Source organism: Neoarius graeffei, chromosome 2, assembly GCF_027579695.1.
Source record: "Neoarius graeffei isolate fNeoGra1 chromosome 2, fNeoGra1.pri, whole genome shotgun sequence".
NCBI classification, from domain to species: Eukaryota; Metazoa; Chordata; class Actinopteri; order Siluriformes; family Ariidae; genus Neoarius; species Neoarius graeffei.
The window spans coordinates 64,378,609-64,394,974 of record NC_083570.1 but is presented as its reverse complement, the minus strand read 5'-3'; the positions used below and the strand labels follow the sequence as shown (position 1 = coordinate 64,394,974).

General features: G+C 41.0%; 1 protein-coding gene across 6 annotated transcripts in view; it reads left to right on the top strand.

The window, feature by feature from the left end:
• The window catches only part of srpk2 (SRSF protein kinase 2), a 139,224-nt gene that overhangs the window by 46,506 nt on the left and 76,352 nt on the right, over window positions 1–16,366 (top strand). Inside the window, exon 1 of one of the 6 annotated variants that reach the window (XM_060914655.1) lies at window positions 7,409–8,016. The exons of the other annotated variants lie outside the window; for them this stretch is intronic. Within the exon in view, the coding sequence (XP_060770638.1) occupies window positions 7,979–8,016 (38 nt within the window). The 5' untranslated portion in view covers window positions 7,409–7,978. Of the gene's footprint in view, window positions 1–7,408; window positions 8,017–16,366 lie in introns of those variants that run through there. 6 annotated transcript variants of the gene reach the window in all.

Genomic DNA, 16,366 nt, shown 5'->3' with positions numbered 1-16,366 from the left:
TCCCTCTGAAATTTGGTCATTGTGATATATGTTTATTTCTGCAATATCTCAAAAAAACAACCAAAAAAAAAAAAAAACCAGGCCATTATGTGGCTGGGAAGTTATTTAAATTGAGGGGATTCCCTAGCAAATGATGTGCATGAAATCACTCGCTTCACTCAGTCAAGCAGACAGAGAAAGTCCATGTGCACATGCGCAGGTTTACCTGCTTCTTCTTCTTTACTACTTCTTTTGGGTTTTACGGCAGCTGGCAGCCAGTGTTGCATTACTGTCATCTACAGGTTTACCTTGACTGTGCACTGACAGTTACATCATTCTGTCGATAAACGAACAGCTGATCACACCGAGGCACTCGCTGACCGCCGATATTTATTAGTTTGGTCCTGCGTTTTGTTTCCTTAGCAACATAACGTCTTTTCTTCTCGCTTTCTGTTACTGTAGTCGGTCTTTCACGCTTCATTCGCACACTCACATCCTCCATTTTTCTCTCTTGTTTCAAATTTGTATCCCATAATGCCTTGTGCTAACGGGGAAAGCCCACCACGTGATGCATGACATAGTATCTTGAATTGGCTCATGGTGAAGCAGGAAAAGATAGTGGAGAATTTAGAGCCATGTGGCTCTAAATTCATTAATTGTTATATTTTAAAAAACCTAACAAAATTGGAAGTCTGTGATTTGAAGTCAGTATCTTTCGGTCCACTAAACAAAAATAATTGGGTGTCGGGAAAATTCTTTTTATGACCTACACTTGAAAAATCTGAAAGGCAGTCTACCTTTAATGTTGTGGAACATCTGAGAGACAAATTAGTTCTTACCTTATTAATAGCTGTGATAAACAGTCATTCCCTCACCAGCCTCTTCTCTTTTTTCTTTCCTCTCTCTCTCGTTCTCTCTCTCAAACCCCCCCACAACGTCATTTTACAGAGAAATGGAAAGCATAAAGTTTTCCTCTTGAAGATGTTTCTGTGCTGATAAACTTCACAAAACACCGTGACTGTTACAACATGCTTACAAGCGAGACTTCTTCCATAAATGTTTAATATACGTTTCCTAAGGAAAAAAAAAACCTTCACTGAATCAACAATTGTGTTTTACTTTCTTAAACTACACGTTTTAAGAAATCTGATTTATTATTAGTCTTAGATTATGTTAAGTATCTGCTGTACGAGTCCCTGTGTATGATTTGTTACTATAGAAACAATACCGTATCAGAATGCATGCATTAATGTAATCTTATCGTTCATGTCACAACCGGAACTACATTGCGAGCTAGCTGTGCTGTTATACAAAAATAAAGCACAGATACTGACTAATCAGATTCAAGCATTCAGTTGCACTGGGTATAATATACTTGATCCCATTATGATCCCGTGTGCTGTTTTACAACTTGCGCATCTATTCACTATCCTAAATGTTCTGCTGTGTCGAGTATTTCATTAGCTATGGACAGAGAGGAAGTGCAGTGCCTGTTCAGGCCAACAGAGAGCAACACACACTCACTCTGTTTCTGTAAGCTGGGCCTTAAATACTCAGAGGAGTCAGAGACTATGGTCTTAGGCTTTTGTCTAAACCTTTCAAAGTTTAGATGTATCCATTTCTAGTGCAAGCCTGGATGTTGTCCACTTCAGCTGCAAAGCAAATTGAAAAGGAAACCCTGGAGCAAGTTTGAGCCTGCTGATAGTGCTTTACTGTGTGTGTGAGTCTGCGGCGGTGTAGAGCACTCGAGAATCAAGGTGTGATGTGGAGAAAGGCCTGCAGGCAGACTCTGTAATTGCTTAAAGATTGATGATGCTGATGCATCCAAGTTTCTGTGTGTGTGTGTGTGCGTGTGCGTGTGTGTGAGTGAGAGAGAGAGAGAGAGAGGGTATTGACTGCTGTAGGTGACTCAGTCCTCCCTTTCTCTCTCTCTACACACACACACACACACACACACACACACACACACACACACACACACAGATGCACAATCTTCGTGGTGACCTTTCATTCACATAAACTTAACCTTAGTAACCTCACTAGCCAATATTTTTGCCAGTTTTATTTTTTCAAATAACAGCCGCATTTATTAAAAATAAAAACTGATTGAATTTGTGATTGAGTGATTTTGAGGACATTTGGTACCGTCCTGTGCTGTAAACGGCTTGAGATATTTGACAGTAAATAGCACAGATCTCTTAGGGCTGCAATGCATCACTCTAATCATTATTTATCATAGTTATTGAGGGAATGTTGGGACAAAAATAGTATTTTTCCTTATTATTTTAAATAATCTCAAAACCTCGGTTTCTCTCACAGTGTACATCAGTGTTCAAATGTGTAAGCCCTCGGAAAAAAATAAGGCTAAATATAACAAAATTACAGTCTAATTTATCCATCAATCAATCCATCCATCCAGCTGTTCTATTTAAAAGGTGATGGAACAGCAGAGATATGCACCGTGTTCCTGCACTGGCAGACATGTATTTATGACACCCACACACTGAAGCGTGCTCACATGCTGCCGTCTCAGCAGTGGTTGCCTGAGAACCCCACACTTTCTGTGACGTAGCAGACCGTATACTGGAATAAACCAGCTCCATCACTATAGCAACTGTCTGAACTGTGATTAGCTAGAGAACAAGTTCACACGAAACAGAGAAGGAGAACACACAGTGACACACACCCACACTTTCACTGAGCACTTTTGCTGTGGGAAGGGAAGGAGGAGGTAAAGAATGGAGGAGTGGAGAGAGAGTGAGAGAGAGAAAAGACCCAGATTGTGTCTCTCTCTCTCTCTCTCTCTCTCTCTCTCTCTCTCTCTCTCTCTCTCTCTCTCTCTTTTCTCATTTTGGTATTTTGGGAGTCAGTATTAAGGCTGCAGCTATCTTTACATGGCCTACTTCCACTACTGCTGATGGAGGGACAGAGATGATGAGAGGAGGTGAAATGGGGTGCAGACTGGACACACACAAAACTGGGCTGTTAAAACTGGATTGAAATGTTATTTGTTTAAGGATGCATTCAAATATTAATTGCAATTTTATAGAACCACAGAGAAAGTGAACATCAGCAGTAGCACAGAGTAAGATAAGATAAGATATACTTTATTGTCTTGAAGGAAGTTTGTCTTGGAGAGATACAGTATCTGCTATTAAAATACAAATAACATACATATGCAGTGCATACATATACATACACAGGCTGCCATCTATCCACACACGCGCACACACACAATACCTGTAGTGCATTCACAGATTGCCAGACTGAGTAATCATGTAATCGTTCATACAAATCCTCCTTAAAAATGTGCAAGTTTATTGTTTCAGATGTGTTTCATTTACCCACAGTGATGTTTTTGTCGCTGATATTGTGCCAAGTTTTGAACTGAGCCTAGACAGGTTAGAACAGTTAGACAGGTTTTTATATATATAAAATAGTGGTCCGTCGGATCTGACGATGACGTCTTACTCCCAGTGGTTACCTTCACCTGTTGCTTCGCCCCTTCCCCATCACCGCAGGACTTTTAATTTTTTTTTTCAGATATTTTTTTGGGGCTTTTTCACCTTTATTGGATAGGACAGTGTAGAGACAGGAAACGAGCGGGAGAGAGAGACGGGGAGGGATCGGGAAATGACCTCGGGTCGGAATCGAACCCAGGTCCCTGGATCCATGGCATGGTGCCCCGTCCACCTGTGCCACGACGCCCCCAAGACTTTGAATTTTGGGCAGAGTTGGGGGATTGCACATAGAAACCTGTGCGAGAAATTGTTTAAAGTGGGAAAGTCGTTGCACTGGGGCGATCCCACTCTCTCAGTCTTAGAAGTTGGGTTCCGATGGTACGAAGAATTGTCATGACCGGGGACTTCTTCGGCTGCAGTGGATGACCACGACGTCTTCCGTGTCTTGCTGGGCTCTGGGCGCTCCACAATGCCTTGCTGTTGCTTGGGTCACGGGCAAGCTGGAGCCTATCCCAGCTGACTATGGATGAAAGGTGGGGTACACCCTGGACAAGTTGCCAGATCATCGCAGGGCTGACACATAGAGACAAACAACCATTCACACTCATTCACACCTACGGTCAATTTAGAGCCACCAATTAGCCTAACCTGCATGTCTTTGGACTGTGGGGGAAACCGGAGCACCCGGAGGAAACCAACCCAGACACGGAGAGAACATGCAAACTCCGCACAGAAAGGCCCTCATTGGCCACTGGGCTCGAACCCAGAACCTTCTTGCTGTGAGGTGACAGTGCTAACCACTACACCACCGTGCCGGTGGTACAAAGTTACTGTACAGGATAAGCAGTTATGTGTACATATATTGTGTGTGTGTGTGTGTGTCGCAACATAGGATTTTTGTACCAGATGCTTTGTTTACAGAATGCATAGAAAAGGCGTTGAAAAGCGCACGATATGTTGTACTGTTTTCACTGGCTGATCCAGGAACTATCAATGAATAATCACCTCAATAGCATCCCTATGGGATGCATTTACCATTTTAACATCATCCACGACTGTGTTGGACTGAAGCTGGTTCTAGAAGACTTGAGACAGGGACTCGTTTTAAATGACTACTGTGTAATTACTGTCTAGAACCAGAAATGAGTCAACACTCGACAGCGTCCGTTCATTGTACATGTATTGACTGATTCTGAGTCCTGCTCTCCATGTTTTCAACACTGCATGTTCAGAGGTTAGAAAGAATAAAAACACATTTTATGACTGACTATCTTGTATCAACAACAGACGTAGCTTTGTTGGTAACATTTTCTACAGGTTAAAGTTGGTCCCATGTTAGAAACAGAGTATTGGCGACTAATATTCTGACATAATTGGCACAGTGCCAAAAATGGCCAATCAGTGAGGCATCAAATTAAATTACCTATACCTGTTTTGCAAATCCATAGTAAAAGTAGTGTCATTCTGTTCCAAAAATGCACTTCAGACCGAGCTGAAACATAATGTACATCATGGACATTTTGAAGGTTTTCTGCCTGGAAAAGGGACCATTTTGGGTTGCCTGATTTCACGTCAATTTCAATTGGTCCAGTTTCACTTTGGTTTGTATTTCCTGCATATGGAGGCTTGGTAGTGTAATGCAGCAGGTATAACTCAAAATCCATAATCTGAGCATCTAGTATGAAAATCTGGTGGAGTCACTCACATACACACACACACACTTCTATATTATCCAACAGACAAAATCCCATGGGCTTTATATTGACTATATATGTGTACTACATCAGTGGAAGAAACAATGTTTGTAAGTCAACACACAATGAACCTCTTACTTACCTCTACTCATTCTTTATAGGGCAGCATTATTAGCACCAAGGTCATCATGCCTCTTCATTTCTCCCGAATACTTACTGTATTATCAGAGCTTAGACTCCTTCTTTAAAGTGGCTTATCTTTATGGCTTCTATGCCGGAAATGATGGGCCATACCTTAATTATACAGACGTTAAGAACATGTATGTGGTCTCATTTGCATGTGTTTTCAGGCTGACAAAGCTTCCTTATAGTGTTGTGTTTGTGTGAATACCTGATGATATTCATACTTACCTTCCTAGAATGTGGATATCTGAGCCTTTACTCATGGTGTGTGTGTGTGTGTGTGTGTGTGTGTGTGTGTGTGTGTGTGTGTGTGTGTGTGTGTGTGAGTGAAAAAGTAGACACATGGGTTCATTGCTCTCAGATGTTTATCTGATGTACAGTTTTACATAAGCATGCTGTCAGACATACAGGAAGAACCGAGGAAGCCACTGTGTGTGTGTGTGTGTGCGCGCGCGCGCACGCGCTATGGCTTATATACTGTTTATACTGTTGTATGCTATTTGTAGGGTTGTCTGTTTCAGCACATTATACTGAACAGTGTGTTTTGGTAAATTTATTAGGCTGTTCCTACGGGCTGAACAATTAATCATATTTTAATTGGTTCCCACAATTAATTAATCATAATCAACTGTGATTCCTTAAAGTTAGCTAATTTCCTAACATTCAAAACTGAATTTGATGGACTCTGGTGCACCAAGTCAAAAACTAACAGACTGTCTGGTTATGTATTGTGGTGCCTTACTTACTTACTTGTGATTCAAGCGCCTGATGGAGCCATCAGACTAGATGAAAAGCGACCCATGGCACAAGGCACATTACTGTTACATCACAAATAATCAATAATGACTAATTTGACAACAACATTATTTAATTAAGTCCAAAAAATATGCGTTAATAGCTGTTTTAAATGCATCCATATTTGGAGCAGTGGGAAATACAGATATTGGTAGACAGTTCCACAACCTACTTCTTCTAGGAATATAGGAAGAGAGATGGAGCTTGGTGTTCGACTTTGGCATGTTCACAGCATATGGGTGGCCACTCACAGTCGATCGAGTTACTCATTTTAGCATTTAAAAAAGATTTTCAGCTATTTTCAACTCTTTTCAGCATTTAAAAAAGATTCAGTTTATGTGACTACTATATGGATACCTTTTTAAAAGAAATACAGAAAACATAAGGGTGGCACGGTGGTGTAGTGGTTAGCGCTGTCACCTCACAGCAAGAAGGTCCGGGTTCGAGCCCCGTGGCCGGCGAGGGCCTTTCTGTGCGGAGTTTGCATGTTCTCCCCGTGTCCGCGTGGGTTTCCTCCGGGTGCTCCGGTTTCCCCCACAGTCCAAAGACATGCAGGTTATGTTAACTGGTGACTCTAAATTGACCGTAGGTGTGAATGTGGGTGTGAATGGTTGTCTGTGTCTATGTGTCAGCCCTGTGATGACCTGGCGACTTGTCCAGAGTGTACCCCGCCTCTCGCCTGTAGTCAGCTGGGATAGGCTCCAGCTTGCCTGCGACCCTGTAGAACAGGATAAAGCGGCTAGAGATAATGAGATGAGATAGTCACTGTCAGCCCAATAGTACTAATTTTCAGTTATTGTGAAGCCCTTTATTTACCTTTGAATGTAGCATGGAGATGTGAGCATATTAATTGTATAGGAGCCCCTCTGTGATGAACACTCTCCAGTGCTCTGCATCTGTTGTTTGGTCATATAACAGAAGAAATATAAACATAGAGCACTCAAGAGCACTGATGGAGAGACAAAGCAAAGATAAAGGCAACGAACAGAGCAGCAGAGAAGACAGCTGTGAAATGGAGGGAGGTGGAGGAAGAGAGCCGGGGCAGAGGGATGGGAGAGAAAAAGAGACAGAGGCAGAAAGCGAATATGTGCCGTGTTGCCCCGAGATACAGAATGTTGTAACTGGAGGAAGTGAGTGAGGGAGGGAAGGAAGGAGGAAGGGAGGGGTTGAGGCAGGCATGGGCCAAGCTATTTTATGGGGGAGAAAGAGTGAGAAAGATGAACATGCTCTTCTCGCACTCTTTGCACGGCCTCCCCCTCCCTCTCAGGCAGTGGTTTAGCCCGCTGCGTTCACAGCTCTGTTGTTGTGCAGAGAGCTGCAGAAGGGCCTGCCGAGCCAACGACTGCGCTGAGACTCAGACAGAAAGAGACCAAGAGAAGGAGGAGGAAGAGGTAGCAGCAGGTAGACAGTGTGGACAGTGTGAAGGAGCTCGGCTCTTCATTTCAGGGCTTAGTGGAGGACGACGGTGTCAACAGAAGGAAGGAAACTATCCCCTAAGCCTGAAAAAAGTGAAAGGAAAGGCAGAGGATAGGAAGGAAGTAAGCAAAGAAGGAGAAAAGGAGGGAGGGAGAGGGGTGAGGAGGGGCTCCTCACGGCATCGGAGTCTGCTCAAACGCAGCAAGATTTCATCTCCTCTCTATTCTGTTATCCATCGTTTGCCCTCCATCCTTTCTTTTTCCACGGTGAAAGAGAGGAGCGGAGGAAGACAAGGCAGCCCTCCTTCCTTGTCTCAGTGGAGCAGCACAGAAAGGAGATGAGAAGAGGGAAACACTGAGCAAGGAGAGGCAGATACACAGAGAGTGTTTTATTCATTCCTCGTTGCCTCTGTCGTTCCTTTTTGGAGCGAGCGGCTTGAAGCCTCTGCTCATGTCCGTCAACTCAGAAAAATCCTCGTCCCCGGAAAGGTAATGTGTCTCAGGACGCTGGACTGTCTGTTCATTTTATTCATTTATCTGTCAGTATGTCTCACTGTATGATCTCCATCTTTCTATCTCTCGCTCTGTGTGTACAGTCTGTCTAAGCAGTCTGCTGTCTTTATTGTCTGGGTTTGCCTTAGTGTATTGGTCTGAGAGAGAATGGATGCATGCAAGGATGCACAACAGTATGTTTTCTACTGTACACACACACACACACACACACACACACACACACACACACACACACACACAGAAAATAGGGCGATTTTGTACTGCATGTCCTACTCTATTGGCCTTGATGCTGACAAAGACAAAATATGAATTAAGATCAGAACCAGAAAACATGATCTGAACATGCTGTAACATCACAACACAATCATAACAAGGCAGTGGGATGGTCACCTCTTTATCTCAACATCTTAAACACATCACAAGCAAAAGGCGCATCATGCTATCTGTTTTAACAACAAAGCAATCTATCTAACGATATCAAATTGTCCGTCATGAGGTATTGTTTTCTAAACCAGTGTCGCTAAATGTAAACATGCATTTTATCACAAAAGCCCAACGTAGGACATCTCAACCAGGACAAAACATTTGATGCATATTTGGAACATAGCCATGTCGGGCAACAGTTGCACAATATTAGCACAAAACACATAAGTGGCAAGACATCCATCCATAAAGCGTAATTTGTCAAACATTAAATATTATACAACATGAATGCAAAAAATTCACGTCAAATAAGATTGGGATTCAAGCCGAGCGACAGATTAACCGCAAGTTATGTTTAGTAAAATGAGATCATATCAAGTAAAAATAAACATCAACACTGAAATCAATATTTGCACCTGTCACTTCGGTCTTTTGTCTGCTCAACACACAAACACATGCAGGATGATCAAGTATGCTAATTTGCTATGCCATACTGAAATATAGGACAAAAGAATGTGGCCAAATACAAATGATCTTTGATGACCTTTTGAGATAACATGCAAATGTCAGCGCTCGCCTAATATCACTCTTCAAGCTCTTCATTCTTTGTGTATCTCTTGTTTTTTGTTTTTTCCCCCTGGTGTTTCTTGCACTTTGTATTTAACTACAGTATAAAAGGCCTGCATCTCGGTAATGCTTGTGTATGATAGTTATATTTGATCACAGTGTGAAGAGAGGCCACCCCACTGCGCACAATACTGTAGCCCAGTATCTGTTCTATTTAAGTAGCCGTGACGTCGTCAATACCAGGTGAAGCCATCCATGCTTAGTGACTCAGAACTCAGTGCCAAGACACTGTGAATGCAACAGCGCAGCAGCAGGCAGAAGAATGGTGTCCATACCCTCCGAGTGACAGATAGATAAAAGGATAGAAATTGAGACAGATGGATGGATAGATAGATAGATAAATAGACTTAAAGCTAACTGTTGCTGTGCCAGGAATATGAAGGGCAGTACAGCAGCAGGCACGTGGAGAGCACACTGCCATTTAAAGAATAGCCATGTATAGAGCAGTAAATTATAGACAGGTAAGTGTCCTGAGGGTAGAAATATACTGTATATGAAAATCTTTATCCATGCTAGGACCCTTGAGCAAGTTTGCTTAGTGCTGTAGTTTGTGTGATGGATTGGGGAGACAGGTGCTGTCACATCTTTGCAGTTGATGTTAGGTTCAGTTTATATTTGTCTCATGATGCATGTGGACACAATGGCAGCATTATTCACATAATCTATGTACAATGAAAGGATTAAAACCTATACTAGATCAAAACGTCCCTGTCCATCAGGTCTCTGTTATTCAAAATGTCTGCTATCATGTATGACATTAAATTTAAAAGCCTTTATTAGATTAGGATGTAAAATAGAATTTTTGGCAGGTTTGAAGGCCACTCGAGAGGATTTTTAAACTATATCGCTAAGCGTATTGGAGAAATTACACTGGAACTGCACTGTGCTCATGTTGCATGGTTTTTTTTTTTTTGGGACATGCACAACTGACACACAGATTGAAGACAGGATAAGCACTGTAGCTATTTTGTGTACACGAGCATAATACTTCATTGTGGAATACTGAACTGCCGAGTCATAGCTAGAATATAATGCAACTTAAAATTCTTAGCATGCTTGCACAGGTGGGTGATATGGAAAAATATCATATCACGATACTTAACAGTTACTGTACAACATACAGTATATCGTAATTAAGTTTTCCGAACAAAAACACAGCCAAACAATAAGACCACAAAAACGTATGAAAGACTATGATTTCCATGATACTTTTAATGAATGCCTAGGAAAGTTAATGATCTATGACTGAAAAGGAGATTCATTCATTCATTTTCCTACCGTTCACCTAGCGGGGGTCATGGTGACGGCAGGCTGAAGAGGTCAACCCAGATTTCTTTATTCCTGACCCAGATTCCAGTTCCAGGTCCACTGCAAGGTGAAGGGTGTGAGTCAGATGCAACGTCTGTTGGGTGGCAGGCATGTGATGGACAAGCTTAGATGGACTAGACCTGACTTTGGGAACACTGAAAAGGAGAGAAAAGTAAAATATGTTGTAAGAAAAGTATAAAAATGCACCCAATCAGTTACTTATTACAATGAGTTTAAAAAAAAAATAGTATATCACAATGCAGATATTATATCGTCCAGCCCTATGACAGAGGCCCTCAGGCCACAGCAAGATCTTGCATTTGATAACATTATAAATTATTGAAAATATGGGTCATGTAATACTGGTGAAAACACAGGCTACATCTTGAATATTTCAGTCTCGGGAGTGTGCAAACAAATATTCTCATGCCTACAGGAGCGTGATGACATGGAGTAAAACTTTTTTACAAGTTACAAATCCTACTTTAAATTAACAAAATACTGACAGTGTCTTGCAAAAGTATTCATCCCTCTTGGTGTTTTGTTCTGTTTTGTCGCATTACAAGCTGGAATTAAAATTGATTTTTTTGGGGGGTTAGCACCATTTGATTTACACAACAGTCCTACCACTTTAAAGGTGCAAATTGTTTTTATTGTGACACAAAAAATAATTAAGATGAAAAAACAGAAATCTGGAGTGTGCATAGGTATTCACCCCCCAAAGTCAATACTTTGTAGAGCCACCTTTTGCTGCAAGTCTCTTGCGGTATGTCTCTATTAGCTTAGCACATCTAGCCACTGGGATTTTTGTCCATTCCTCAAGGCAAAACTGCTCCAACTCCTTCAAGTTAGATGGGTTGTGTTGGTGGACAGCAATCTTCAAGTTATGCCACAGATTCTCAATTGGATAGAGGTCTGGGCTTTGACTCTGCTATTCCAAGACATTTAAATGTTTCCCTTTAAACCACTCCACTGTAGCTTTAGCAGTATGTTTTGGATCATTGTCCTGCTGGAATGTGAACTTTCGTCCCAGTCTCAAACTTCTGGCTGACTCAAACAGGTTTTCCTCCAGAATTGCCCTGTATTTAGCGCCATCCATCTTTCTTTCAATTCTGACCAGCTTTCCTGTCCCTGCAGATGAAGAACATCCCTACAGCATGATGCTGCCACCACCATGCTTCAGTGTAGGAATAGTGTTCTCAGGGTGATGGCGAGTGTTGGGTTTGCACCACACATGCCGTTTCTCATGATGTCCAAAAATTTCAATTTTAGTCTCATCTGATCAGAGAATCTTCTTCCATGTGTTTGGGGAGTCTGCCACATGCTGTTGGACAAACTCCAAACGTATTTTCTTATTTTTTTTCTATAAGCAATGGCTTTTTTATGGCCACTCTTCCATAAAGCTCCGGTCTGTGGAGTGTATGGCTTAAAGTGGTCCTTTGGACAGATACTCCCATCTCCACTGTGGATCTTTGCAGCAACTTCAGTGTTGTCTTTGTTGCATCTCTGATTAATGCCCTCCTTGCCCGGTCTTTGAGTTTTGGTGGGCGGCCTTCTTTTGTCAGGTTTGTAGTGGTGCCATATTCTTTCCATTTTGCTATAATGGATTTAATGGTGCTCTGTGGGATATTCAAAGTTTGGGATATTTTTTATAACCCAACCCTGATCTATACTTCTCCACAACTTTGTCTCTGACCTGTTTGGATGCTCCTTGGTTTTCATGTTGCTTGCTTTGTAGTGTTGCAGAGTCAGGGTCCTTCCAGAACAGGTTGATTTATACAGACATCATGTGACAGATCATGTGACACTTTGATTGCACACAGGTGGATCTTAATTAACTAATCATGTGACTTATGAAGTGAATTGGTTGGAGCAGCGCTTATTTAGGGGTTTCATATGAAAGGGGGTGAATACCTATGCACACTCCAGATTTCTGTTTTTTCATCTTAATTATTGTTTGTGTCACAATAAAAAAAAAAAAAAATTGCACCTTTAAAGTGGTAGGCATGTTGTGTAAATCAAATGGTGCTAACCCCCCAAAAATCCATTTTAATTCCAGCATGTAATGTGACAAAACAGGACAAACACCAAGGAGGATGAATACTTTTGCAAGACACTGTAGCTGTAAATTTTGTATTGTAAAAAGATCATTGTCACAGTGTTATTGTTATGATGTTATTTCCCATATATTTTTGGTGGTCGTTGATGCAGGTGGCAACTAACAGCTTTAAAGGGTCTCTCTGGTTGAAATATGTATTTTTATATTTTGGGAAATAGAAGCAAGTAGGTTCCTAAAAAGTGCTGCAGGCAGGTACAGACAGGAAAAACTGTAGGATCAGGTGACTGGTGTGATAGTTTGAAGCTTATAAGGTTGAAAAAGTTTTGTTACTCATTGTCACTAACATTGGATGAAACCCTTTTAATGATCTATAAAATAGTTTCAAGATTATACCGGTTGTCTGGATTTACTTGTCTTGGACACACAGGAGATATTACAGTTATCACAATGTCTCATAGTCAGAGTTAACGCCCTGTGGATTTGGAGGAAAGAATCTGTGAAAACTAGAGCATCTAGAGCACCAAGCCTGTCCCAACAACTGCCAGCAGGTGTGAATGCAACATGACATGTTACCCTATGCGTTTCTATTGTACCCATGGGGAAGGGCATTTTACCCCCGTGTGCTCTGTGGGCACAGGGTACATCTGAGCCTGCTTTTGGTGACAGTGCCATTCTCACAGGTGGGAAGGCAGATCAGTAGATGAAAAAAAATCTGTAAGCCCAGTAAGCATTAAGAGATTATGAATCCGTTAGAGCAGATTGTGTTCATGTCACTAATGTTTTTAATAGCCACTGTCATATCACAATGTTCGGCGATCTCAAAACTATGTTTATGGGATCTCTGGACAGATTGCAGGCTGAAAGGTTTTGCTTTAATGAACAATTGTAATGCCTATTATGCCTGGATTGTTGGGGCAATTTGTATGGCTCCTACTACACGGACCATATGAATGGTCTTCGAATATTCCAGTTTGTGCACATTACCTGACTAGCTTGAACAGATGGGTTGGGAAAATGAAACATGAACGTTAACTGGTTGTCCTGGAGGATTGGGATTTAAAGTTCTGAGCTAAAGACAGTTCTAGAGCATGGTTGTTACATTATGTGAACACTTCACTATTATGGTCGGTGTCCAAAAATTCCGAGCCAGATTTAGTAGGCTCGTTTTTTTTTTTAAAGGAATCAGTCTGTGCATAGATCCATATTGAATCTACTCCTATCCAGTCTAGTTTTCCAGTTCAGATAAGGAGCTCAGCTTTTGGGATTTGTTTGCTTTTGAGTAGTGAGGTGAATGTCATTACAGAGCAGAGGAAAACCAGAGCCTGACTTATCTAGCTGGCATAATTGAGACAGCTTCTGTTGAGGGTACATGCACACAGGTGAGATAGCGCAGGTTTGCTGTAAGATGTGTCTGTTGGGTCAAAAATAGCTGCATTCCAAAGGTGAGATGGAGTGTGTGTGTGTCTCAAGGATAAAAGACAAATGTGGGAAATGTGAGAGGAGTGAGGTGTTTGTGGCCTGTGTTTGCACTCATGCTCGCATGTATCACAAGGCCACTTTAAGGGGGATTGGAATTTTTTTTGTGTGTTTTAGGCCTGATTAAGGCATGACCTTCAGGTTAGATGATGATTTGTTACAATACTTTGATTTTGTCGTGGCAATTTCCGTCCGTCTGTCCATCCCGGGAAGGGTGCTCACCTTCTGAAATCAACTCCTCTCACAATTTTTGGAGGAATTTCATGAAACTTGGCAGGATTCTTTGTTATATGTCAGTAATATGCGTATTGTCATTTCGTTCAATTCGGTCACATTTTACCAGAGTTACAGCCCTTGATTAATAAAATTATAATTTGACAATTTCATGAGAGTGTGTTTTCCTTCTGAAATCAGCTCCTCTCAAAATTTTTGGAGGAATTTCACCAAACTTGGCAAAAGGCATTGTTGTATGTTGGTAGTACGCATATTGTAATTTCATTAAGTTGGGTCACATTTTACTAGAGTTACAGCCCTTGATTAACAAAATTATACTTTGACAATTTCATGAAGGTGTGCTTGCCTTCTGACATCAACTCCTCTCACAATTTTTGGATGAATTTCTCGAAGCTTGGCAAAAGGCCCTGTTATATGACGGTAATATGCGTATTGCGATTCAATTTCGTTTGTGAAAATTTTACCAGAGTTTTGACCCTTGATTAAATAAATTGTATTTTGACAATTTCATGAGGGTGTACGTTCTTCTGAAATCAACTTCTCTCACAATTTGTGGAGGAATTTCACCAAACTTGGCAAAAGGCTTTGTTATATGACAGTTAAACATGCATTGAAATTTCATTTAATTTGGGGAAATTTTACCAGAGTTATGCCCTTGATTATTAAGAAACTTGTACTTTGGCAATTTCATCAAGGTGTACTTGCTTTCTGAAATCAACTTCCCTCACAATTTTTATCCTCCGCTGGCCGAAAGACCTGAAGGGGGATTATGTCATGGCGATGTCCGTCCATCTGTCCGTCTACCAGTCCCTGGAAGGGTGCTCACCTTCTGAAATCAACTCCTCTCACAATTTTTGGAGGAATTTCATGAAACTTGACAGGATTCTTTGTTATATGTCGGTAATATGCATATTGCAATTTCTTTCCATTCAGTCATATTTTACCAGAGTTATGGCATAGTTGCCAGTGGAGGATATTGTGCTCTCAGAGCACTCTTGTTGCTTATTATAATTGCAGTCTCTTAGATAGAAATAGAGAATGAGAGCTGGAAAAAATGAAATATTTTATTCAGAAATGAGGTATAGAGGAGTGACAAAAGGAAAATAGAATAAAAAGGTACGAGTGTACACACACACACACACACACACACACACACACACACACATTGTGTGTGTATATGTCTCTCTCTCTCTCTCTCTACATATATATATATATATATATATATATATATATATATATATATATATATATATATATAAGGGAGAAACTGTTACAAATAGACCAGACCCAGATTGAAAAGCCAGAAGCACAAGATAGAGAGAACAGAAATATCTAGAATGTGGCTTTATATATCTATAGATGCATAGAAAGACCATGAAGGAAAAAGGAAAGAAAAAAAGCAAGATAGTTGCTTAGAGATTAAGAGGAGAGGCGTTTAAAGCAGTAAATGAGAAAGACGAATAAAACTAATCCTGGTAGAAGGCAGATGATGCAAATATACAAAACGATGATATATGATCCATAGAATTGTATTAGCCACGCTCACCAAAGAGCAGGCCAGCCCTGCACACTTGTACTGGACATTCATTTCAGTCCAAACACACAAATTGAAATCTATTATAGTAGGGTACCTTTGTTGTCCATGTTGTCTCTTGGACATAGGCACTGAGTTACTCAGAATGGCAAGGGTCAGTCACTGTTCATGACCATTTAAATTGTCCCTGGCTCTATTTCACTTACATCCTGTAGTGCTCAACCTCACACTGATCCCACACACTTTCTTATGTTCTATAGATAACCAGCCTTCCACTAGTCTTCAGAGTCCCCTCTCTCCCCACACATTTTCTTCTTTTTTTCTCTGGTTCTTCTGATACTTTTGTTCTCTTGACACATGTTCTCTCGACACACTACATAATCTCTATATATTTTTCTGTTGTCATTCTTTTTTCCCTCCCTCCTATCCACCTCTGCCTCAGCAGAAGACATGTCCTGCATTGTGTGTTTCTATATCATAAATAATTAGAGTTGTGATAATTTTACCTTGCCCGATGAGTGCATTTGACAAACATGAACATGCCAAGTGTGATGCTAATAACAGGCCATTACTTTAGAATAATGCCTAATCAAAAGTTTGTTACTCAGTCTTTTTTTGTGCATGAAACACTTAAGCTAAATATTCTGGGTACCAATGTGTACCAA